The 24,822-nt window shown below is 38.4% G+C and overlaps 2 protein-coding genes across 2 annotated transcripts; one reads left to right on the plus strand and one right to left on the minus strand.

Annotated features, from left to right (window-relative positions):
• Window positions 1-651: 651 nt before the first annotated feature.
• Window positions 652-9,568, plus strand: LOC130238813 (bone morphogenetic protein 2-like). The gene is made up of 5 exons (XM_056469927.1): window positions 652-814; window positions 4,124-4,251; window positions 6,344-6,460; window positions 6,550-6,733; window positions 9,156-9,568. Exons 1-5 carry the CDS (start codon window positions 652-654, stop codon window positions 9,566-9,568), a joined length of 1,005 nt encoding a protein of 334 aa, XP_056325902.1.
• A 4,684-nt stretch (window positions 9,569-14,252) lies between these two features.
• On the minus strand, window positions 14,253-23,936 carry LOC130238272 (uncharacterized). The gene is made up of 2 exons (XM_056469223.1): window positions 23,477-23,936; window positions 14,253-20,671 (listed from the first exon to the last, which is right to left on the minus strand). Exon 2 carries the CDS (start codon window positions 20,566-20,568, stop codon window positions 14,749-14,751), a length of 5,820 nt encoding a protein of 1,939 aa, XP_056325198.1. The 5' UTR covers window positions 20,569-20,671; window positions 23,477-23,936; the 3' UTR covers window positions 14,253-14,748.
• Between the last annotated feature and the right edge of the window lie 886 nt (window positions 23,937-24,822).

Genomic DNA, 24,822 nt, shown 5'->3' on the forward strand with positions numbered 1-24,822 from the left:
ATATAGAAGAAAGCTGAAAACCTGCAGGAAAGATCAGGTTAGTTTAAATTGAAAAAATAATAATATCAGAGGTGGCATTAAAGGGATAGTTCTCCCAAAAAGGAACATTTACTCATTATTTACTGTCCCTCAAGTAGTTTCAAACCTTTATGAGTTTCTTTCTGATATTTTAAAGAAGGCTGAAAACATGGAACCATTGTATTAGGAACAACAAATACTATGGAAGTCAATGGTTACAGGTTTCCAGCAGTCTTCAGAATATCTCCTTTGGTGTTCAACAGAAGAAAAACAAGCAAAAAGTAAGTAAACGATGACAGAATTTTCATTTTTAGGTGAACTATCCCTTTAATGATGTATTAATGTGATTAATTACTATGAGCCAGACAGTTTATTTAACTTTAGTCATGATGTTTGGCTTGTTATCTGCGTGTGCTGAGCATACAAACGCTTGTGTAAACTCAGGTGTCAATTTATAGTAGGTTTGAATGCACTGTTACACCAGTCCATCTCAGCAGCAGGTGCAAAAACTCACACTATAGGAGATCTGCACCGTCAGAAATGAAGTATTTGGGAATTTATCTCTTTGGGATTTTTGCTGTTGTATCGGCTGATGATATTATCAGCTCTACGGATGTGCAAACGTTATCAAACATGACTGAACTACACTTCTGGACTGAAATCTTCCAGAATAAAGAGCTGAAGCGAGATGTTCGGCGACGCAGGAAAACACCTCAGTTCATGATGGAGCTTTATGAGGCGCTCGCGGACAGCAATCAGAACATGCTGGAAGGAAACATTGTGAGAAGTTTTGAAGGTGCGTATATTTAAAAGGATAGTACACTTAATTTCCTGTAGAATCTACAGTAACTTACTGACAGCAGTTTGGCAGTAACTCACTGTAAATCAAAAATATTGTATTTTAACTTACAGCGTCATTGATTTTGCTCTATATGCTGTAAAATATACAGTAATTTTTGTAATGCAACTTTAAATTACAGTAACATATTGCATAACTTTACTACAGTAAAATACAGTTTGTTACAGTAAATAATGTGCAATTTACAAACATTGTTAATGCATGGTTAACAGTTTCCTGTAAAATCTACAGTAAGCAATTCGCCGGTAGGCTAACTTACTGTAAAACAAGGACAGCAAATATACTGTATTTAAATTTACAGCAAAAAAATTTATCTTGCTCTATATTTATTTACAGAATTGTATGTATGTCTTTACTGTAAAATATACAGTAATTTTCAATTTTGAATTAAAATACAGTATTATACTGCATAACTTAACTACAGTAAAATACAGTTTATATTACAATTAAATAATGTTACATTTACAAAAATCGTTAACACACTATTAACAGTTTCCTGTAAAAATCTACAGTAACTTACTGGCAGCAGTTCGGCAGTAACTCACTGTAAATCAAAAATATTGTATTTTAACTTACAGCGTCATTGATCTTGCTCTATATGGTCTTACAGTATTGTATATCTTTACTGTAAAATATACAGTAATTTTTGTAATGCAACTTTAAATTACAGTAACATATTGCATAACTTTACTACAGTAAAATACAGTTTGTTACAGTTAAATAATGTGCAATTTACAAACATCGTTAATGCATGGTTAACAGTTTCCTGTAAAATCTACAGTAAGCAATTCGCCGGTAGGCTAACTTACTGTGAATCAAGGACAGCAAAAATACTGTATTTAAATTTACAGCAAAAAAATGTATCTTGCTCTATATTTATATTTAAAATACAGTATTATACTGCATAACTTAACTACAGTAAAATACAGTTTATATTACAATTAAATAATGTGTCATTTACAAAAATCGTTAACACACTGTTAACAGTTTCCTGTAAAAATCTACAGAAACTTACTGACAGCAGTTCGCCAGTAGGCTAACTTACTGTAAATCAAGGACAGCAAAAATACTGTAGTTAAATTTACAGCAAAAAAATTATCTTGCTCTATATTAATTTACAGAATTGTATGTATGTCTTTACTGTAAAATATACCATAATTTCAAAACACAACTGAATTAAAATACAGTGGCGTACTGCATAAGTTCACTACAGTAAAATAGAGTTTCCTGTTTACAGTTGCTGTAAAATCTACAGTAACTTACTGGCAGCAGTTAGCCAGTACCTTACTGTAAATCAGTTACAGCAAAAATACTATCTTTACATTTACAGATCTTGTTCTATATGGCCTTACAGGATAATATATCTTTACTATGAAATATACAGTAATTTTCACAATGCAACTTTAAAATAAAGTAACATACTGCATAACTTTATTACAGTAAAATACAGTTTATATTACAGTTAAATACTGTGTAATTTACCATAAATTGTTGACGCACTGTTAACAGTTTCCTGTAAAATCTACAGTAACTTACTGGCAGCAGTTCACCAGTAGGTTAACTTACTGTAAATCAAGCACAGCAAAAATACTGTAGTTAAATTTACAGCAAAAAAAAATCTCAATCTTGCTCTATATTTATTACAGGATTGTATGTATATCTTTACTGTAAAATATGCAGTAATTTTCACAGTGCAACAGAATTAAAATACAGTAACATACTGCATAACTTTACTACAGTAAAATAAACAGTTTCCTGTTTACAGTTGGCTGTAAACTCTGCAGTAACTTACTGGAAGCAGTTCACCAGTAATTTACTGTAAATCAATTACAGCAAAATACTATCTTTACATTTACAGATCTTGCTCTATATGTATTTACAGTATTGCATATCTTTACTGTGAAATATAAAGCAATTTTCTTTACTCTAAAATAAAGTAACATACTGCATAACTTTACTACAGTAAAATACAGTTTATATTACAGCTAAATACTGTGTCATTTTCAAAATCATTAACATCGTATTTAAATTTACTCAGGTGGTAAAATCCTTTACGACTTTCTTTACTTTATGACCGTCTGGTTCTAAAAATTTATTAATTTCCTTTTTTTCTTCAACACAAAACAAGATATTCCAGCCTGATCTCATGAGTATTTTACGTTTTGTCAGTTTAGTGGCTAATTCGTACGAGTTCAGTCGTACGAAATTGTACTCTTTTAAAAAGGAGGCGTGGCACCTAAGCCCAACCGTCATTTGGGGGTTGAGCAAATCATACGAAAATGTACGAATTAGATCGTACAAATTCATACAAATTACCCACTAAATCTAAAAGTTACGAATTGCCGTGAGATTGTGTTGATATTCTCTAGCATGTTTGAAAGCAACAGCCATTGACATCCATATATTTTTTATTTTATTTGGTTTCTACTTTATTTTTTGGTTTCTGCATTTTTCCCAGAATATCTTCAACAGAAGGAAACTCATACAGGTTTAGGGACAAGTAGAGGAGGAGTAAATGACTATATAGTACTGTAATTATTTACCTTAATCTGAATAAGACACTAATATGATTAAGGTGTTCACATGAGTTGCTTTTTGAATGTTCCTTTCATGATCCCGTTTTACATGTTACAGCACATAGATTAATTAACGTCATTGTGTCACGATGCTTTCCAGTGTTTCCTCCAGAGTTTCATGCAATTTCAGGTGTTTCATTTTTAATTTTTTTACTTTAACTGCAGTTTGACAGTTTCAATTTCTTTTAGGAACATTTCATTCATGCCCCCGTGACAAACTGAGGTATTGGATGTGAGTATGAAGTAAGGACTAGTGGAAGAGTGTTGCTTAATGGAGTTTGATACCGAAATGGAGAGAAAAAAATCTCCCGCATTTCGCAATGTGTGTCTGACGTCCTTTACTGACTCGGTAGGAGCAGAGAATAGTGTCAAACAGCCGTGTTTGTGTGTGTGTGTGTATAGACTATCCTGTCGTAAAATGCAGCAAAAAGTCCTACATGACGGTAATAGTTTGATTAAGGTGTCAATATTGCACTTCAATAATGCCTCCAAAACTGGCATACTCCACATGTCTTTAAGGTCATCAAAAATCGCTGTTTACATGGTAGACTCTTAATCAGAGTATTGTCTAAATCGTAATAAAATGGGAGTATTGGTGTCCATGTAAACATACTCATTGATGACAGAATGAACTATCGCTTTAACATGGGATTTCTTCTATCTGATCCAGCACAGTCCAGCGGCTCCTACCACTTCTTCAACCTGACGTCATTCAGACTGGAGGAGCATGTGACCAAAGCTGAATTTCGATGGTTTCACCATAAAAAGCCTTTCATGGGACGTCATCATTTTTACAAAGTAAGTTAAGCACATTTTTGATGTATGTACTGTAACTCCTATGCAGAAAAAAGGGAATTCCAGCCCTACATGTGATACACGGAGCTGAGCTGAAAGGCAAAGCTCTCGATTAACCGGTCAATACGTTCCTACTCTCACCTAAGGTCATGATGAGCTTTGGGTTATGACCGAAAGGACAAGATCTTGGATACAAGCGGCCAAAATGAGTTTTCTTCTCAGGGTGGCAGGGCGCACCCTTATAGATAATGAACGGAGATCTGTCACTCGAGCTCGGAGTAGAGCCGCTGCTCCTCCACATTGACAAGTCATCTGAGGTGGCTCGGGCATCTGTTTTGGATGCCTCCTGGACGCCTACCTAGGGAGGAGTTCCAGGCATGTCCCACTGGGTGTAGGCCTTGTGGAAGACCCAGGACACACTGGAGGGACTATGTCTCTCGGGTAGCCTGGGAGGAGCTGGAGGAAGTATATGGGGAGTTGGAAGTCTGGGGGTCTCTCCTGAGACTGCTGCCCCAGAAAGTAGAAGAAAATGAATGAATGAACTTTTTTACAGTTAATCAAGCAAGCCGCCTTTTCCAATCCAGGCTCATTATGAGAACTTAGTCCCGTGGACATTTCTGGAGACCGCGAAATACGTAGCCGGAGGTACGTACAGCTGCATTCATTTTTTTAAGCGAACACTGCGGGGCGGTGTGACGCCATTCCTTTCGGCGCTTGCCGGCTGGCCGCTCGCCTCCGTGTGGAGGGCTTTCCCGGTTAGCTCTTCGTGTACGTTGGCAGACTCGAGGCGCAGAGAGGGGCTGACCACGGCGATGACGACCAGGTTCGAGTCCGGGGAAGAGCGGTTCCAGAAATCAGGTAAAAATCCAAAAACGAAAAAGTTAAAGCGATAAAGCGAACAAGTTCGTTACAGGGTGAGAATGTAGTCAAAATCCGAAAACGTGGTAAAAATCAGACGAGGGCTTTTCTTTTTCTGGACGGCTTTTGTGAATCGTCGTTGGTTGGGTTTAGGGAAGGAGGAGGGTGGGTCAGCCGATTGGCCGGTCGCACGGTCAATCATTCTGTCATCCAGTCAGACAGGCGGAAGGTCGTTCGACAGCGGCCTCTGGCGGGTTTACGAGAGAATGGCGTGGGCACAACCGGCGCTTGCGAGAGGCGTTGAGATGTGAAAAAGTGCGCACAGTGGCCTCTTGCGGATTCACAAAAACAAAAATAGGTACCTCCCGGGACGTATTTCGCGGTCTCCAGAAACGTCCACAGGACTACGTTCTCAGAATGGGGCTGGGTTGGCCTTTTCACTGCACACAAAACGACGAGCGACAGACCGGAAGTCATTCATTTCTAGTGGAGAGTAATCCGGGAGCTGCGTGGAGGTCTGATCAGCTCCTTATGCGGAAAATTCTAATCGGATTAGAGCTGTGGATCCATTAAAATATTTGAACTCCTGCGACTGACCGGATGTGATGTATTCCAGTGTTGTCTAAGTAGGTCCGTGCACGCGCAATGAGAAATAGTAGTTTCGTTATTTTCTTGAATCAGAAAAAAGTCTATATTAAAAGAAAACATTTCTATTCATAAATGAGTAATAAAAAATATTATTTTTTAAATGTTGTCTCCATATTCCCTCCAATTTTTTGCGGCCTATTAGTTTCTAGTATTCATTCATTCAATCATGGTGAACGCACGGGGAATAAAGCCTCTTGCTCTTGCACTCCTTTATTTCACACACTGCGAAAATCAGCTTCCCCCACGGTGCACGACAAAACTGAAAATTCTGTGCGACTGTCACAAGGGGGCGTACTCCGACTGTCATGTCTGAATGTCATGTGCAGTGGAAAGGCAGCTTAAGACTGTTACGTTTACTTTTACTTGAGTAAAAATGTCTTCAAGTACATTGACTTGAGTATGGATTTTGGATACTCTACCCACCTCTGCACAAACTGTATTGCACATAAAAAAAAAAAGTTGTTTAAAATAAATGTCTGAACATGTTTTTCTTTTAAATATGAGTGTGAAAAATCAATAAGGAATATACAGTAATTCATAATCTACACAAAGAATGTTATTAATATGACAAAAAATTGTGCTGTCTTAGGTTGAGCTGTATGAAGTGCTGGACACCGGACCTGAACTTCCGCGTGGAAATGTGATGGGCTCAAGATTATTACCAGTCTATACTAAAGGATGGGAAGTGTTCAACATCACACGAATGGTAAAATCTCAGTTTGAAGAAGAAAACTATTTGTGATCGGTATGTTTGTTTGTTTACTTTGTTCCAATCAACTTTTACATTATTTTTAGGTTACTAAATGGATTTTTAACAATGGCGCAAATAACAGTATCCTAGTTGTGGCGGCTTTACCTTCAAGTAACGGGTTTGGATCCAGCATTCAGATGGACAGGCATTCAGTGGAGACGAATGCATATTTGGTTATATATTCAGATGATGAACGAAAGCACTACCAACACCCTCCTTTCCACACAGGTAATTATGCAGTTAAACACACTGAAATTCTCCAGGCACCAGTATAATATATGAGTGTTTTCAAGACTGCGGGCACTTTTGGCCATGTGGTCTTTTAGAAAATAAACACACTTTTCAAGCTTCAACTAATTTATTCATGCACATATATGCATTGCTGGTACGTTTTTTTTTCTTATTATTATTTTATACGCACAAATGTTCCCGATGCTACTTTAAAATGGTGTTTTTCATCACATAACAGAATGCGTCGAAAACGGGTGGACATTTTCATATGTTAAGACAGAAAGTCTGTGTCTGTGATATGTGTAAACAACATAATAAAAGCCATTTAAAAAGAAAAAAATAAATGATGGACATTTTTCAGAACATTTTAAAGTGACATCGATGAAATTAAATCTGTATAAATACAAAATCAACTCCAGTGTGCAGTTGAAGTCAGAATTATTAGCCCCCCTGTTTATTTTTTCCCCAATTTCTGTTTAACGGAGAGAAGATAGAACACATTTCTAATCATAATAGTTTTAATAACTCATTTCTAATAACTGATTTATTTTATCTTTGTCATGATGACAGTAAATAATATTTGACTAGATATTTTTCAAGGCACCTCTATAAAGCTTAAAGTGACATTTAAAGGCTTAACTGGGTTAATTGCAACCCAGGCTCATTCTGAGAACGTAGTCCCGAGGACGTTTCTGGAGACTGCGAAATACGTCCCGGGAGGTACGTATTTTTGCAGTTTTTGGTTTTCACGAATCCGCGAGAGGCCGCTGTGTGCGCCTTTTTGGCTTCTCAGATGTGTCCCACGAGTGCCGTTCGCGTCTGCGCTGTTCTCGCGTAAACCCACCAGAGGCCGCTGTTGAACGAACGTCTGTCTGTCCGACTGGCTGAATGATTAACTGGGCGACCGGTCAATCGGCCGGCCGACCCACCCTCCTCCTTCCCTGAACCGAACCAATTTTACCGATTGACCCGCCCGCCCTAAACCCAACCAACAATTTACAAAAGCCGTCCAGAAAAAGAAAAGCTCTCGTCTGACTTTTTTTTACCACGTTTTCGGATTTTACCACATTCTCACCCTGTTATGATCTTCTTCACTTTATTTCTTGGATTCTGTTTTAGTCTTACCTGATTTCTGGAACCGCTCTTCCCCGCACTCGAACCCGGTCGTTGTCGTCGTGGTCAGCTGCTCTCTGCGTCTCAAGTCCACCGACATACAGGACGAGCTAACCGGACAAACTGGTTGCGGCCGGAAAGCCCTCCACACAAGGGTAAGCGGTCAGCCGGCAAGCGCTAAAAGGAACGGCGTCACACCGCCCCGCAGCGTTCTGTTAAAAAAATGAAATGCAGCCATACGTACATCCGACTACATAATTCGCAGTCTCCAGAAACATCCTCGGGACTACGTTTTCAGAATGAGCCTGGGTTGGTTAAGTTGGATAACTAGGCAGGTTAGGGTAATTAGGCAATTATTATTTTATTACGATGGTTTGTTCTGTAGACTAGCGAAAAAAATAGCTTAAAGGAGCTAATAATATTGACCTTAAAATGGATTTTAAAAAATTAAAAACTGCTTTTATTCTAGCCGAAGTAAAATAAATAAGACTTTCTCCAGAAGAAAAAATATTATCAGACATACTGTGAAAATTTCCTTGCTCTGATAAACATAATTTGGGAAATATTTAAAAAAGAAAAAAAATTCAAAGGGGGGCTAATAATTCTGACTTAAACTGTATGTAAAAAAAGTGTCCAAACTTTAGGAAAGTCTCATTTATTAATTAAAATGATGATGCATATATCTTTTAATTAGATTTTTACATTTTAACAATTTAAAACCTTTGCTGTACAGTTCTTTTTGACTCTAAAAAAAGAAGGAATTATTAAGATTGTTATTTTATTACATTTAAAAGAGAACTTTGGGATTACCACCATTTTCAATAATGCATTTGAATTAAATTATGAATCCAGAAAATTAAAAAAGACAAAACTGCATTTAAACAAAATAAACACAAAGATTTCATGGCATTTTTTGGCCTTTATATTGTCAAATTACGTAAATGTTAATTAAATAACGTTTTATGCATTCAAACAATTAGACATGCTTTTAATCTATTCATAATTAATTAAACCATTAACAGAAAGCACTTGATTTAAGGACAATAAAACAAAATGTTCATAGTTTCATAAGTCCCTGAAACTCTTAATAAATTTTTTGCTTACATTTGATTTTGCGCCCACGATTACGCTATTATGCAAATAGATATTCAATCAAACTGACGAAACGCTAAGTTAAACATTTAGTTGAAACAGAATGAACTTATTAAAATAAGTTAAAGCAACATAAATAACATTGTTGTCTTTACTTTTTGTCGTAACGTTTTTTTATTTAAAAAATAAAATGTCACTGCTGATTCTCTTTTAGGGCATACTATCAACATATCCCATAGTTTCCTCAAACCCATGGAAGGTTTAGTGCAGTCAACACTGCGCCGCCGCAGGAGTTTGCGCACATTATCATCTACATGCCACAGAACAAACCTCTATGTAGACTTCGCTAAAATAGGCTGGTCTGGATGGATCATCTCACCCAGAGGATACAACGCATACAGCTGCACAGGTTCCTGTCTGTTTCCACTGGATCGAAGTCTACGCGCTACGAACCACGCGACAGTGAGATCCATCATGAATGTGCTAAAACTACCGCAGGAGGCCGGAAAACCGTGTTGCGTTCCTGATGCACTTCACCCTATCAGCATCCTGTACTTCGACGAGGAAGAAAACGTGGTTCTAAAACATTATAAAGACATGGTTGCAAGCAGTTGTGGCTGTCATTAAACTACAAATCAGATTCAAGACTAGTGTTTTAAGCTTTGGCTGAGGCCTTGGAAGTATATTTGAGGGCTCTTGTTTATTGAACAGGCAATTTACCAACAAAAAAAATACATTTTTCTACTTCTGGGTCAAGTGGTTAGAGTGGTAAAACTTCCGGGTTGAATGGTTGTGTGCTGCCTTGAGAAGGCTACTACTGCCATTAGGTGAAGTTTCATAAACTAATTTCGAGATATGATTGAATTTCGAGATACGTGATATGATTGAGCACGTCTGGCCGCTCATCTGTAATCAGAAATAATCCAATCAGAGTGATCCTAGTTTACTATAAATGGATCATTTTCTCCCTACTGTTTCTATCTTCGTTTGGAAGAATCCCCCCTTCCACCCCATCTCCTCCTTTTCCTCCCTTTTCTAAAGGGGGAGCTCTCGAGACCTACCTGATCTCGGATCTCCTGATATGCTTATCGACCGGGCGGGAGCCCTGGGCTCAAATATCTCCGAGCTCAGGGTTCTCTCCCGGGACAGCATGCCAAACCTGCTTTATACGCCAAGCATATCTAAGTGGGAACTCTTGAAAATCTTTTTGGCTCAAAACTTTCGGTCTCATTCACTTCATTGATTTTTACACATTAAAAAATTAGAATAAAAGCCAATTTATGCTTCTGGGTTGAGTGGTTCGAGTAGTAATACTTCTGGGTCAAGAGGTTGTTTGATGTCATAAGCTAACCAAGGAGATGTACAATGTCATAGAACATTAACATTAGGTTAGATTTAAGTCACCAGCGTCTAAGGACAATGTTATTTTGACGTCCAATAATGACGTGAAATGACATTGATATTTGGTTGATTTTAGGTTGTGTTAGAAAGTGACCAATATCCAACATCGGTTATATTATCCAGCATACTGTATGTTTTATGCAGCAGATGATCATAAGCTAAAGTACTTCAAAAAATGCATACTGTAGGCTACTACTCGAGTAGGTACTCCATTTAAATCTGAACTTACTTCATGAGCTTTAGTAAAGTATCTTCTATGTTATTCTTCAGGTATGAGCAGATGCAGCCACTGAAATCTTTTTGGCTCAAGACTTCCGGTTTCACTCACTTCCATTATTCTTTAGATGTTAAAAACAGATTGTTGTACTGCTTGATGTTGTAAACTAATATTTCCTTATTATAGTATTCTACTTTTTATATATAGTCATGGACACTTGCTTGTAGAGCAAGAGGTTTGACCGTATTCAGATGTTTATTATTCCTAGTCATTTCCTCCTTAGGCAACAGAATTGGAAGTTCTAAAACCATCACAAGAACGAGTGCACTTCCACATTGCAGAATAAGGTCAATAGTTTGATTATGAGTCGAAGGAATAGAATTTGGGTTTACTTCAAGAGTTGGGGTACTCGAATTTTGACTCGGACTAGGGTACAATTGTGATTGAATTTGGGCTTGTCACACACTCTGGTGAACTTGTACTCGGACTTGGACATTTTGGACCCTTAAAATATCACAAGTACAGTCGAAACCACATCATCGGCCGGACTCAAGCCAGACTCAGATGTTAAGGACTTAGATTTGAGTTCAACTTGGCCCTTTGTGGACTTATCTGGTTAAGGACTTGGTACTCAACTCCAACACTAAGTACTACATCCGCCATTTATCATATCACATGTTCTACCCATTGGATCCTGCATTTGGATCCCCTCTGCCTTCATAAATCACATGTAACACTTTAAAATGTAATTAGAAATTTCTCAAAATCTTCACCTTGCTAGCAGTTTTCAAAGCGTTTTGGTTTCAGTGACCTGATACTGCATTTTCATGTAGACAAATGGTCAAACTGCTTGTGTTTTTGAAAATGACTATGTTTGAGTGGACGACATCAGTTCATGTGTACGGCAGTTTATTTTACTGCATGACATGTGGCACACTTCAGTCAAATGTAAATGTATATAGCATTACGTTGAGTATTTGTATGTCTAAACCATATTAAAGATGTTTCATGCAAGCAATGCGTTGTTTTGTATGATTAACAGCACCAGTCTAAATTAAATGTCAATCTTAAAGCTCTGCTCATAGACAACTTCATTCGGATATTCTCTAACTATGCCTTAATGTTAAACCTAGGTCATTTGCGAAAGACGTGCAAATCATGAGACAACAAGCTTGACCTATATGAGTCATGTTGACTTTCTTTATCAGCATGTGAAATGAAACACAATGTACTGTACAAGAACTGTATGCAAAAATGTATGTCATAGGAAGTCCCATGCACATAATGTTGCAGGTCTACTTAGCAGATTCAAATGCAGAACTCCTATTCACCACTTGGTGGCATCAGAATGGTGTTGTAAAGTGCTGCAATCTGATGCATTTTGCAAACAAGAACTGCTAGCGTTGATTAAAATACACAATACACCTAGTAGATGTAACAAACCAACCTGAGGAAGAACTCTTTTTCCAGGTTAGTGTTTTGCAGAAACCATTGAAAGAGACTTAACCTCCTAGGGCCTGAGTGTCCACATGTACAAAAAATGTTGTTTTTACTCTCTGAAAGTCAAAGCAATTAAAAAAAAAAATTATATGTTATATATGCATTAAAAATTCAGGGAAAAAAAAAGGGTTGTATGTAAATTCGGATCACGGGTCCACATATTTGGACATCATTTCTCTATAAAAGTACATTATATGAAAAGATGATACTTAGATTTCCAATAAGCCCAAATAGCAAAGAGAAATAAAAAAAAATACATGTAAAAAACACTGTGGGTCTTAATATGACAGTTCAGAGACTTAATACGACAGTTCATCCAAAAATACTAACATTTACTCACCCTCAGACCATCTTAGAAGTACAATTTTAAGCTGAAACTAGGCCCTTTGGAATTTGTAGAATGGAAGTCAATGGCTACCATTGACTTTTTTGAGACTCAACAAATATATACAGACAAAACAACGTTAATAACAATGGCTCCTGACAATGCAAAACACTGAAATAAACTCATGAAGCAAAAATACTGTGAATTAATGATAATAATCCTGTAAATATGATTCCTTTTATTGAACAGACAGTTTGTTTTGCTTCATAAGGCGTCAATGTATCATCGGAGAGCAATGGTGTTACTGTTGTTTTGCCTGTAAATGTGTATTTATATATATATATATATTTATAAAATGAATTATTGTGCATTAATCTAAATCTTTTTTATGCATTCTACACCTAAAATCTCCTGATGATGAGTAAATTAACAAGCAATATTTAATTTTTAGGTGAACTTTACCTTTACTTGCAAGATGTTATTATAAGTAAGAAGAATTTCATATTTGACTGTTTTTTGAACAAAACTACAGTCGCAAATATGGCTTTGAATGGACAAAACTGTCTAGAATTTTTCAAATGTATTTATGGAGCATTGTTAAACTTGGTGTACTGTCATGGTGTAACCTATTTAAAGTCTCCCCTCCCCTACACAGCATGTGGTTGTGGTTTATCGCTGCCGAGCGTCTTATCAGATGATCTTTTCCTATCTACATCTGTCAGAATAATCTGAAACTAGACAATACTTTTTGACTGTTCTGCAGATCTGAAATCTGGCTTCCTCTGGCTCTGTTTGTATATGGTTTCAAGAGTTTGGTCAGTTGCGTCAAGCATAGACAAGGTAAACATCTTCCAATTTATGTCTGTTTTTTCCATTGAAGGTAAATGCATTTTCTTTATAAAAACACAAAATGGAAACACGGGTAAGTGAAAATTTCGTCTGGAAAGTAGGGTATCATTTGTGACTGTTTTAACACATTCAACCGAACACTGTAAAAGCATCCAAAAGTCCAACAGTCCAAATCATTTTGATGGCATTTAAAAGAGGACAAGCTCAAACCATTTATACCCCGTTTGCATCTCTATTTAGCTATGTATACAACAAGAATGCATCCATATAGGAATCTTACCAGATACTTTATAACCCCCAAGTTAACATGCATGCAAACACGGGAGAAGGACAGGTGCTGGAGGAAATGTGGAGAAGACTTGGCAAACCACTTTCACATATTTTTGGAGTTGCACAGCTATTCACTCATACTGGCAGGACGTAATGCAAGTAATACGAAATATTTTTGGTGATGATGTGGATTTTTCTTTTACAACAATTTATCTGGGAAATACTGCAGCCAACTTAACGGTAAAAGACAAGTATTTATTAAAAATACTCCTAGCAACCAGTAAGAAAACTGTGACTCGAAAGTGGCTACAACTGGAACCCCCTACAAAATCTGAATGGTTGGATATCATATCTAATGTTGAAAATATGGAGAGGATGACTTTTTCTTTAAAACTACAAATGGACAAATACCTATAATATTGGGAGAAATGGATTGTACTTATGCCTTTACACAGTGTAATCTGATTTCTATATGTATTTGTTAATGTGACCTGTAAGGAAATATGCGACCAGTCAACTGATCATTTAAGTTCCGGTGTTTTGTTGTACTACTTATTTTATTTATTATTAATAATTATTATAAAATAACATACTATATAAAATACATACTATTATATGTATCTTTTTTCCTTGTTTTTTCTTTTAAAAAAAAAGGAGAAATAAAAATAAAGTATAAAAAAAATGCATCCATATACCAGGTGTAAACAAGGGTCTTCAGATAAAACATCAGCATGAAATTAATTAGACAGTTTCTTATTGATGATGCTTTATTGGAATGGTTCTTTCTGAAGCAACGATCCATTTAAATGTACTAATTCATTCCAAAAAAATACCCCGAAAAGTGATGCATAATACATACAATTTAAGCATAAAAACACCTACTGTATGTGTATATCACTTTAATCTGATGCAGACTAAATACTGCATTGAAAAATAAAAGATGTATCAAAACAAATGCATTAATTTGCCAAAATTTCTCTTAAGAAAGCAAAACTACTTTTGGTAAGGCACAAAATTCCAACCTTCTGTTATAAATAGACAAGTGCTTCCAACAGTACGAGAACTAGAATACTGCCTTACTTCAATAATCATTTACAATCCACATCTGGTGTACTGTACTATACACAAAGAACAGCATACAAACACTTTTCCGCTTCACACCAGACTGCAAGTTGGAAACAAACAACACAAATCCCTGATTTCGATCACACATTCAATCTCTGGACTGGTTCAGTCTGGATGTTGTCATCTCACACTATCAATTTCCTCTTCAGGTGTATGTTCTTGTGCTATATACACAGGCTCAATGTAAGCATTTATCTCTTCATTTTGCATCTGACAAAAGTCTCCCTGCATCTGTTTCATGCTTGTATCAAAGTCTTCCTGGTCATCAGGAGGAATCACAGACCCTTGAGTCCTGACAACAGACTTCTGGGATGCTACAGGCACTGGAACAAAGCCATGAAACACCATAAGTGATGGTGTGTTCATAACCTCCATTGGTGGAGCTTGCCGCTCAGGAGACTGGACTGGCAGTTGCACATAACTCTTTGTTTCTGGGTCAAAGAACGTTTTCGTTTTAACCTGCACTGGCATATCCACCAAAAAGTATTGTCCTGAATCAGGGTCTTGTAAAAGCTTCCTCTGGGTGATTGGGAAGGACTGGGTTACAAGATGATTGGCTGATGTGTAAGTATGTTCAATGCTGTTGTGGTGCAAAGGTGATGCCTCTGAAGTGGACAACTGTGATCCTTTTGTTGAAAACTCAGAATTGACACCAGCAGTTTCCCCAGTGCTACTTGACACGCTTTCATGTTTATCCCTTAGAAATCTGTCCAGACTTTGAGTCCTACGCTCTAGTTTTTTGGGCAAGTATTTCTCATTCCTTCGACCCAGTCTGTCACTGTCATTACTTACATTGCCATTTTCCAAACGATCCCCATGGTTTGATGTGCACTGTTGATGTTGATTTTCAGGGTTATGACTCTTTGAGTCACCAGTTTGACTGGTTTGTTTGACTTCAACTTTAGTTGCATGGTCCAGTTTCTTGCTAGGATCATTCCCCTCAATGCTCTGGCTGTTTGGATCATTACGATGTCTATCATGCTTCTCTGTTTTTTGAGATTTAGGCTCAAATGTGTGATTGAAATGCTCACTGTGTTTGCTGCTGATCCTATCACTGCTGAGGGATCTGTGATCAGTGCTATGGTGCCTCCTCTCAGCCTTGACAGTTTTGTCACCGCTCCGGCCTTTACGCTCAGATTTGCTTTTAGCTTCAGCTTTTTGTATCCTCCTAGTTGTGAGCTTCATGGCTCGGCGTAAAGCTTTTTCAGTTTTTGGTGGTACAACAGGTGGCTTGTTCTGGCCACTTCCACTGCAAGCTGAACCAGACCTCTCACTGGGTTCATTGGATTCCTCAGTTGGCGCAGTACTAGAGATGTTTTCCTCCATCAGATCCCCTCCACTTGTTTCATAGCCATCCAGGCCCTCAGATAAAGTGCTCACAGCAGAGCGCCGTTCCTCTTCTTCAGAAACTGAGGCACTTCCAGCTGACAACTTTCTCTGTTTTACTGTGACCAGATGAGTTGCTGGAAGGGACAAGAAATGCATAGCTGGCTGGTTTGGTGGGGGGCTCTTGACTGGTATACCAGGTATAGGAACTGGAGAATGGATACGGTCCTTGAAGAGATTCAGATCTTCCTCATCATTCTCAGTTCCATTCAACTGGTCTTTCATAGAGAGCCGTTGACCTATTTCTTGTTGATCCTTGGAGGAACCATGACTGTGTGATATTGGTTTTAAGTCTCTGGCTGACTCAATCAAGCTTTGCACCCATCCCCTCTTGTCCACATCGCTTGGTGGAGAAACTACTCTGTCAGAGATATCTGATTCACTTTCATGGTTACTTATGGAGCAGGAATCAATTGTTGGTTCCTGGATATTCTCTTTTACCTTTCCATCAATCTTTTCTTTCGTGTTGTCAGATTTCCATGAAAACTCTTCTGGTTGTGCTCCTGGTTCTGATTCATGTAATAGAGAGAATTCACTTGAGTTTGAAGACTGACTGCTGTGATGTGCTGGTTTACCATTTAGTGAAGTTACAGAGTAACGCTTTCCAATGATATCATATACTGTTATACTGTCCTTTCTGCCTTTATCGGTTTTAAAAGACTCTGAGGACAATGTTTCAGAGAGTTCTTCTTCGGGGTCACTGACAGTTTTGAGCTTTTCTGAACTTGAAAGACCTAGAAGTCCATTTAGGAAGTCTTTAACGTAGCTTTTAGAAGGACCTTTGGATTTGTTCTGTTTGTCCTCCAGCTCCTTCAGACGTACAGTATCCTCTACCTTTCTATTCACTTGCTTGTCGTCTTGCAGTTCTTCATTCATGTTGTTTGTAATGTCATGTATATCCTTTTGAGACGGTTGGATGACACTGCGTTTCCTCTGTGAACCAGAATGTTCTTCACCTTTTTCTGATTCTCTTGAAGAGTTGGTAGACATTCTTTCATTCTCTGAATCCATCTCCTTGTATATAATAGAACAAGTCCCACTTTCAGGATCACTGACTGTAAGTTTCGGTGGAACAAATTTGTGTTTCATTTTGTCTTTTGGAGCCTTATCATGGGTTCCCTCTTCCATAGACTTTTCCGAACATGTACCTTCAACAGACAGACCTTTCTGAACAACCATCTTACTTTCTTTGTCATATTTCTCTTTCAGAGATGTTACATTGCCTTTCACTGGGCCTCGATTCTTTGATTGACTTGACTGAACTTTACCAACTTCTTTACTTTTCATTTCCTCAGTTTTGACTGTCACATCACCTTCTCTAAAGTCTAACTTACTTACTATGTTTTCACCAACGCATTCGTTACTCTGAGAATTACTTCTACCTCTTCTTGGGGGTATCTCAGGTTTGTAGGAACTATCTTTTTGGGCAACACCCAACTCTTTCTCACACTGTCCCACAATACGAATATCATTATTTCCCAAATGATCACTCATTGCAGCTTTCTTTAAATTACTTCTATTTTTATTAATCAACTCTTTCTTTTGGCACATTTTTTCACCCTTGCTGACATTTTCTATGTTGCTTTCTTTACTGTCTAAGCACAACCTGTCTGTCTCATTATATTTTATAGGTTCTGAATGCTGACACTGCCCAATAGATTCTTCCTGCTTACAGGGCCTGGCTAATTTTACCTCAGACACATGACTTTCACCATGTTTGGCCATGTCTTCTGGCATAGTTTTAACAGTCTGCCAATTTGTTTTAATAGCAGATACAGTATTCTGACCTTTGGCTTCTTTTGCACCCTTTACCCTCTCATTCAGCATGAATATACAAGGTAGCTCTTTTTCTGTCTTGATGGGTAACTCAATACCATCTTGAGGTTCTTTACACCTAACTCCTTTTCTATCAGCGATTGAACCTTCTAAATTTGAGACAGCCTTACATAACTTCTTTTGTTCTCGTTCAGCAATTACTTCCTCTATAGCCATTTTGGCCAGGTCATACTTATCAATGACAGCGTCATCTTTCTTTAAGAGTGTAGTATTTGTCTTTTTAGACTCTTGTTCCATTGATGCAAACAGTGCTCTCTTTGCAAAAGTGTTTCCTTTCATTGTGTCAGGGTTTCCTATATTCTCCTTTTGATCTCCCAAACCACTCTTTGATATAATACTGCTCTGATCTGTGGTAGCCTCTCCTCTTACATGAACCCTTTCTTTCAGCAGTGGTGCATCTACAGTTGTTTGAACTAGTACTTTTTCCCTATGCATGCTTTCATTTCGTTCCTTTTGTCTTGCATCTTTTGTTTTTGCATTCCTTGAATGCCTGGGCTGCTCGTCATCACCATTTTTATAATCCTTTACTGTTAACAACCCTTTTTCTGGATTAGAACTATCCTCACTGTGATCATTATCATCATCTGTACTTACAAATCTCTGACTTTTAATATAGTTATTCTGTCGTGCAGAAAAGACATGCTTTGCTCCCGCCTCTTTTCTGTTCAGTTCCTTTTCTTTAACAGGGCTTTTCTGTGCACTGACAACTCCTGTAGTTTTCAACCTATCCTTAATTTGACTTGTACCCTCACTAATGATCTGTTGTTCCGTATTTGCTAAACTTACATTTGGACTTTTTCCAGATTTGTTTTCAGTATTACATTCACTATTTAAATCCACAGTGAGTTTCTTGGCATTTAGCCTTGACTCTAAGGGGATATTTTTACTTTGGAGCTCGACACCTTTTTCTAATTCACTTGGATAATTACGCTCAGTGTCATGATCTTTAGTGGCTTTGTCTTTGAAAACCTGAGAGCAAGTGTCGACCGCAGCTTGAGCATTCGCTCTAATATTAATCTCCCCAGGACTAGATTTTTGGTAAAGTTGTAATGAGGGGTACGTTGCCTTGTTAGCTGCAGGGCTCCGGTTTGATTTTGCTTTTCCAGACTGGAGCAGACTTAATCCCAAATAGTCATCTGGTACTCTGCCATTTGCAGGAGAACAGCTTTGAGTGTCTGCATTTTCCAACAAGGGACTCATTGGAGATATGATAGGTTTTTGACGAGCAGGTGAAATAGTTTTTGCATCTGAAACTTCGGGTATTTCAAGCCTGTCTTTTGACACCTCAAGCTGAGGAGACTCTTTACTTTGATTTGCAACATCCAAACCTTTAAACTTTGGTGGGCTGTACATTGTCTTAACCCTTTTTCTGTTGTCCTTGAGATTGAACAGCAAGCTTGACGCTATAGATTTGTAACCTTCCCTTTTAATCTCAGGTGATGGATGCAGATCTCTCTCATGGATTGCTGGGATCTCCAGGGCTGTGGGTGAAAGCACAGTTTGCAGTATCTCTGAGGTTCCTGTTCCATGTCTGGAGGGTATCACTGGTGTCAACAGCTGTGAAATGCTGAAAGGAGTTGAACTAGCAGAGGCCTGGTCCTCGACTGTCTTCACATCTTTTTTAAATGTCTGTGCACTTCTTTCTCCAGGATTTCTCCTCTCGCAGACTGGGGAGTTTATGATGGAGTGCCCCACAGGAGCAGCACTTTTTGCTCTGCTTCTACTTTTTCGCCATGGAGCACAAGGTTCTGCCCTTTCCGAATTACATCTCTGTTCAGTTTCAAGTGGAGAAGCCTTTGTAGGAATATTACGCTGGATGTGCTCAGACTCTTTGTCTGGTTTTGGAAGTACAGTAGGTGCTGCAGATTTCACTGGTGCAAGCTGTGGTTTAGGTGAATGAGTCTCTTTTTGTTCTGGACACTTTTCCACTGATGTGGGGAGACTTAATTTATAGTGTTCATGTGCTGCAGTTAATTCTTTGTAAAGAGGTGAATCATACCATTCAGGTGATCTGTCATTTAACATAATCTCTGAAATGTGCTCCGGCCCAATGGAAAATTGATTAAAATCCCTCCATGACAAGAATGGGCTGAACTCACTGTGGAGGAAAAAGTTTATATAATTGAGTTTTCTCAGTTTGTTGTTTTTGTGGTGCTTGCTCTTCGAGGATTTTCCCGAGGGCATCAGTTCATTCTTGCCTGATTTTTCGACCGAGACTTTTTCACCTGATTTGAGATGATTCTTGGCTTGGGAAAGGTGTTCTGCTGTCAAGCTGTGATAATCTGAAGAAAACTCTGAGAGTTCTCTTTGGATGCTGAGTAGAGCAGATTTGTCCCACGAGTCACCGTTTGTCATCTTTGCACTCTCGCCATTCTTTTTGGCAGCAAATACTGCAAAAAGTGAGGAGTCTTTGGATGACTTACTTGGCCTACTCAACAGATCAATTTCTCCATTAATGTGGTAAGAATCAAGTTTTCTGACAGCAGAAAATGTGCTCTCCTGTGTCTTTTTTGAGACATCCTCCACCCTTGGCTTGTGGCAGCTGACTGGAGAGGGGGAAAACTCAGAGTCATTGTAGATTGCTTCATCTCCAATGCATAGGCTCTTAAAAGCTCGATCAGTCAGGCTCATGACCTCACGGTCTATTTCATCCATAAAGCTATTAAGATAGCGGAGGTGCTGCATGCTCGTCCTGTGGCGCTTCTCCTGGTTGCTCATGATGAATGTGTATGTCCAGTCCTTCAGTCTGAAGCGGAGCTGACCTGGCTTGACACTTCTTGCTTTGTCATCTCTACAGATTGGAGATTACATTATGATTTCCCTGCAATAAATTAGAAGATGTATCAGTTTTGCCCAAAGATATCAAAAAACATATTCGGAGACTACTAACTCAAACAGTTGAAGTCAGAACTATTAGCCCCCTGGATGGGGGGTTGGTGTTTCAGGGGGTGTTTCATAGGTTGCTAGGCGACCATTAACTATTTTCTCAGAGGATGACAAGCTGACAAAACATTGATGTCACTCTGGTACAATTTTTATTTATCGAGAAAATTACAAAGCACTGCAGTGTTTGGGTGTTTTGTGATTGGTCAGTTCTTGTCATGTGCGCTCCTGGCATTCATTTAACTGTGCATCTGGAAGGTGCAAGCGCATCACGCCTCTTTGGCGCACAAGCTGTGCACCTCCATTGGAAATAATGAACTTGTGCAAACTCTAGAAAAGACTACTGAAAGGTACCTAAAAGGCCGCCGTCATTTGTGGTCTCCTGCAGTTATCTTCTTGCACAGAAATGCTGGATTCACCAGACTTGTTGACAAATTGGTGGTGGATCTATTTCTTGGCAGTTCGTGGGTCCTTCACTTTGCCTTTTCCCCTTAGCAAAGAAACTTTCCAAGTTTGTTTCTTACTTTACAATTCTTACATATTGGGGTTAAATTTTGGCGCTCAAATAACTGAGATGTAAGCAAGAGAATTTGGTCATTTTTCAAAATAAAATATCGTTCAGAGTCAGATAATAAATAAAGTGTAAATAATTAATGATTTCTTGTGCGGCCCGGTACCAACTTATCCACGGACCAGTTCCAGTCCACAGTCCGGTGGTTGAGGACCACTGCTGTAGACAATCGAATATAATTACTGCTTAAGGGGGCTAATTTTGACCTTAAATGTTTTCTAAAATATTAAAAACTGCTTTTATTCTAGCTGAAATAAAACAAATAAGACTTTCTCCAGAAGAATAACTATTATAGGAAATACTGTGAAAAAATTCCTTTGGTAAATTTGAGAAATATTTGAAAAACAAAACGGGACAATAATTTTGACTCCAACTGTATATTAAACGCTTAAAATACATTGCTTTGACCTCCTGGGTGGTTGGTAATCCAGGCTGTGACTATGTACAGTAAAGAAAGACACACCACGCCAAACACTAACTATTTTTAGAAGAAGGCAGATGTCTTGCTGCCCTTTCACATGCACAGGCCACCTGCATAACCCTTGGCAAACGTTGGGTAAAACAATAGAATTTTCAAACCATGCATGGATTTTTTACAATGTCTTCTGTGAACAGATCCACTTTTTGAAAAGGGAATACTTTTATACCTGAAATGCCAACATCGTTGTTAAGCACTCAAACATTTTTGTTGCCATTATTTGCACTCCAGAGAACACAAGTTAGTCATCATTCAGTCATTTCATTTCAGCTGCCGCACTGTGTGGCTGATCCGGGAATAACTCATTAACCCATATTTGTCCTCTGACCTGAATCTATTAACCAGCACTCATCATAGCTTATATCTGTCACTGATTGTGATGTGCCTAAAATACACTACCTGAAAAAAGTCTTGTAATAACTGGACTTCTAGTTGATCATTTGGTATCAGAAGGGGCTCATATGAAAGGCAAAGGCCTCTAGATTACGCTTATTTGACCACAATAAGATATGATCATGCCTTGATTTTTAATTAATTAGGACAGTACGGTCTGACTTTGCTTAGACAAAAGTCTCATCACTGAACATAAATAATGTCCAGTATAGAATATGTGGTCATGCTGCAGTGGAAACAGAATGAATATTGTGTCTGACTCCATCATGAGCTTGGAGGACTGCATCCATACATCTCTGCAATGACTCAAATCACTGATTAATAAAGTCATCTGGAATGGCAAAGAAAGCCTTCTTGCAGGACTCCCAGAGTTCATCAAGATTCTTTGTGTTCATCTTCAACACCTCCTTCATCTTACCCCAGACATGCTCGATAATGTTCATATCTGGTGACTGGGCTGGCCAATCCTGGAGCACCTTGACCCTCTTTGCTTTCAGGAGCTTTGATGTGGAGGCTAAAGTATGAGAAGGAGCGCTATCCTGCTGGAGAATTTGCCCTCTCCTGTGGTTTGTAATGTAATGGGCAGCACAAATGTCTTGATACCTCAGGCTGTTGATGTTGCCATCCACTCTGCAGATCTCTCGCACGCCCCCATACTGAATGTAACCCCAAACCATGACTTTTCCTTCACCAAACTTGACTGATTTCTAGGGAGAATCTTGAGTTCCAATAGGTCTTCTGCAGTATTTGTGATCATTGGGATGCAGTTTAACAGATTATTCATCTGAGAAATCTACCTTCTGACACTTTTACAAATGATCAACTAGAAGTCAAGTTATTATTCGTTGCTTTTACAACTGGGACTGACAACAAGACTTTTGTCAGGTAGTGTACGTCATTAATAAATTTTTTTGTCTTGAAATTTTATCTCAGAGAGCTCAAATACTGACCATCCAAGGACAAATCTCGGGATATATTTATACGCATGTAAAGGCATGCACTAAGCGGCCAAGAAGACTTGGACAGCATGACATTTTTCCACCGCCCATAATTCTGTATCAACTTGCAGTCTGGGTAATTTCCCCACATCTGTTACTTTATTTATGTGAAATGAAGATCTACAGTACGGTGATAAAGTCCTGACTAACCTCAAGGAAAGATCTTCAAAATAACATGCTGTTTATCATAAAATAACATGAGCAGATCTTCACTTCTTTTAATATTGAAAGGAAAATTATTTACACTAGGAAAATTTCAAACAGTCTTACATACATTGAGCTACGTTAAAAGTTTATCCTTACCTTTTATAGTGCTTCTGTATTTCATCCTTTGAATGTCCGTTCATCAGAGACATCAAAAATAGTACAGATCACACCAAGTGAAGTCAGATATTTGTTTTACTCCATAGCAAAATGTCCTTCTCTGAACACAACCGGGTAGAAATCCATGTTCAAGCGAGCACTGGAGGAGCAGGAACTGAACACACACCCTACCGAAATAGTCGCCGGCAAGGCCAGAGCTGTAACGCAGGAAGGAGTTAGCGAGAGCACATATCTGAGCGACTGTTTGGTGTCGAGTGGGCGACAGATGAAATAGAAATAGTCGTCTGCTATTTTGGTACCGCTAGCTTGAGTGCCATTGCACAGTCTATAGCTCTCCGATCCTACATAAACGCAACTTTTCACATGAACACAGCAGCTCTGGACACATGGGATGTTGTGGTATGGTGGCTGGGCTTGAGTGGGAGTCATTTGTCTCGCAAACAGCCCAGGCAAATATAGCACCTTGCATCACCCACAGCAGTGTCACCAAACTCAAAGTGTAGGATGAGTGGCTAATGGAGTCTGATTACCATGACAGACTGCCCACAGTTGTTAAGCAGATCCTGCTTGCGTCTTTCCAGTACTGCTACCTGCTTTGATTTGAAAGACGTACAAGGCTTTGTGGCTAACAGGTAGCATAGATAGCGTATTGTTATGCTCTGTGGCTCACAAGGACGCAACAAAAAATGAGGGACACCCAAAAAAGCTAAAATTATATAACAACATTTATTAAAGAAACGATTTTAACCAACTTAAAGCAAAAACATGTAAATGTAGTAGTCAGGAAACCGGGGTGTTTCAGATGTAGGTGTATGCATGAATATTTAGTGTAATAATGTTGGATGTACAAAATAATTGAATATATCATAACGAAACAACAAGTCCAGTCCCAAGCAGCAACCTTCTTCCAAACGCCAGCCCTAGGATTTTAAAGGGTCCATTGCAGTAAATGATAGGTGTTTCCTATAGCAATTAAAAGCGGAGCCAACCCTCAATCCCAACCAGACAGACTCCTAGGTCATAGGACGTCAACATATATACGGTATAGCAACATGTCAGAACACTCGACTGCTTTCCTTGGATTTTAGTAACTATATCTTTGACTTTTTATTCAGTTTGTAACACTGTAAGCTATTAAACCGTGTTGCTTTTTAATACGAAGACGCCATTTGCGGGCGTAACATTGTAAACAATGTAAACATTAGGGGCTCTATTTTAACGATCCACGCACAAAGTCTAAAGCACATGGCGCAAAAGCATTAAGAGCGTGTCTGAATCTACTTTTGCTATTTTAAGGACAGAAAAATAAGGTTTGCGCCGTGACG

This window comes from Danio aesculapii, chromosome 12 (assembly GCF_903798145.1).
Source record: "Danio aesculapii chromosome 12, fDanAes4.1, whole genome shotgun sequence".
NCBI classification, from domain to species: domain Eukaryota; kingdom Metazoa; phylum Chordata; class Actinopteri; order Cypriniformes; family Danionidae; genus Danio; species Danio aesculapii.

What these genes read in the sequence shown, in the direction of transcription:
- LOC130238272 (XM_056469223.1), bottom strand. Translation starts at nt 20,568, where the DNA reads ATGAGCAACCAGGAGAAGCGCCACAGGACGAGCATGCAGCACCTCCGC.
- LOC130238813 (XM_056469927.1), top strand. Translation starts at nt 652, where the DNA reads ATGACTGAACTACACTTCTGGACTGAAATCTTCCAGAATAAAGAGCTG. An exon ending in GACGTCATCATTTTTACAAA is followed by an intron (nt 4,252 to 6,343) that starts GTAAGTTAAGCA and finishes GTGCTGTCTTAG; the next exon opens with GTTGAGCTGTATGAAGTGCT. An exon ending in ACACCCTCCTTTCCACACAG is followed by an intron (nt 6,734 to 9,155) that starts GTAATTATGCAG and finishes ATTCTCTTTTAG; the next exon opens with GGCATACTATCAACATATCC.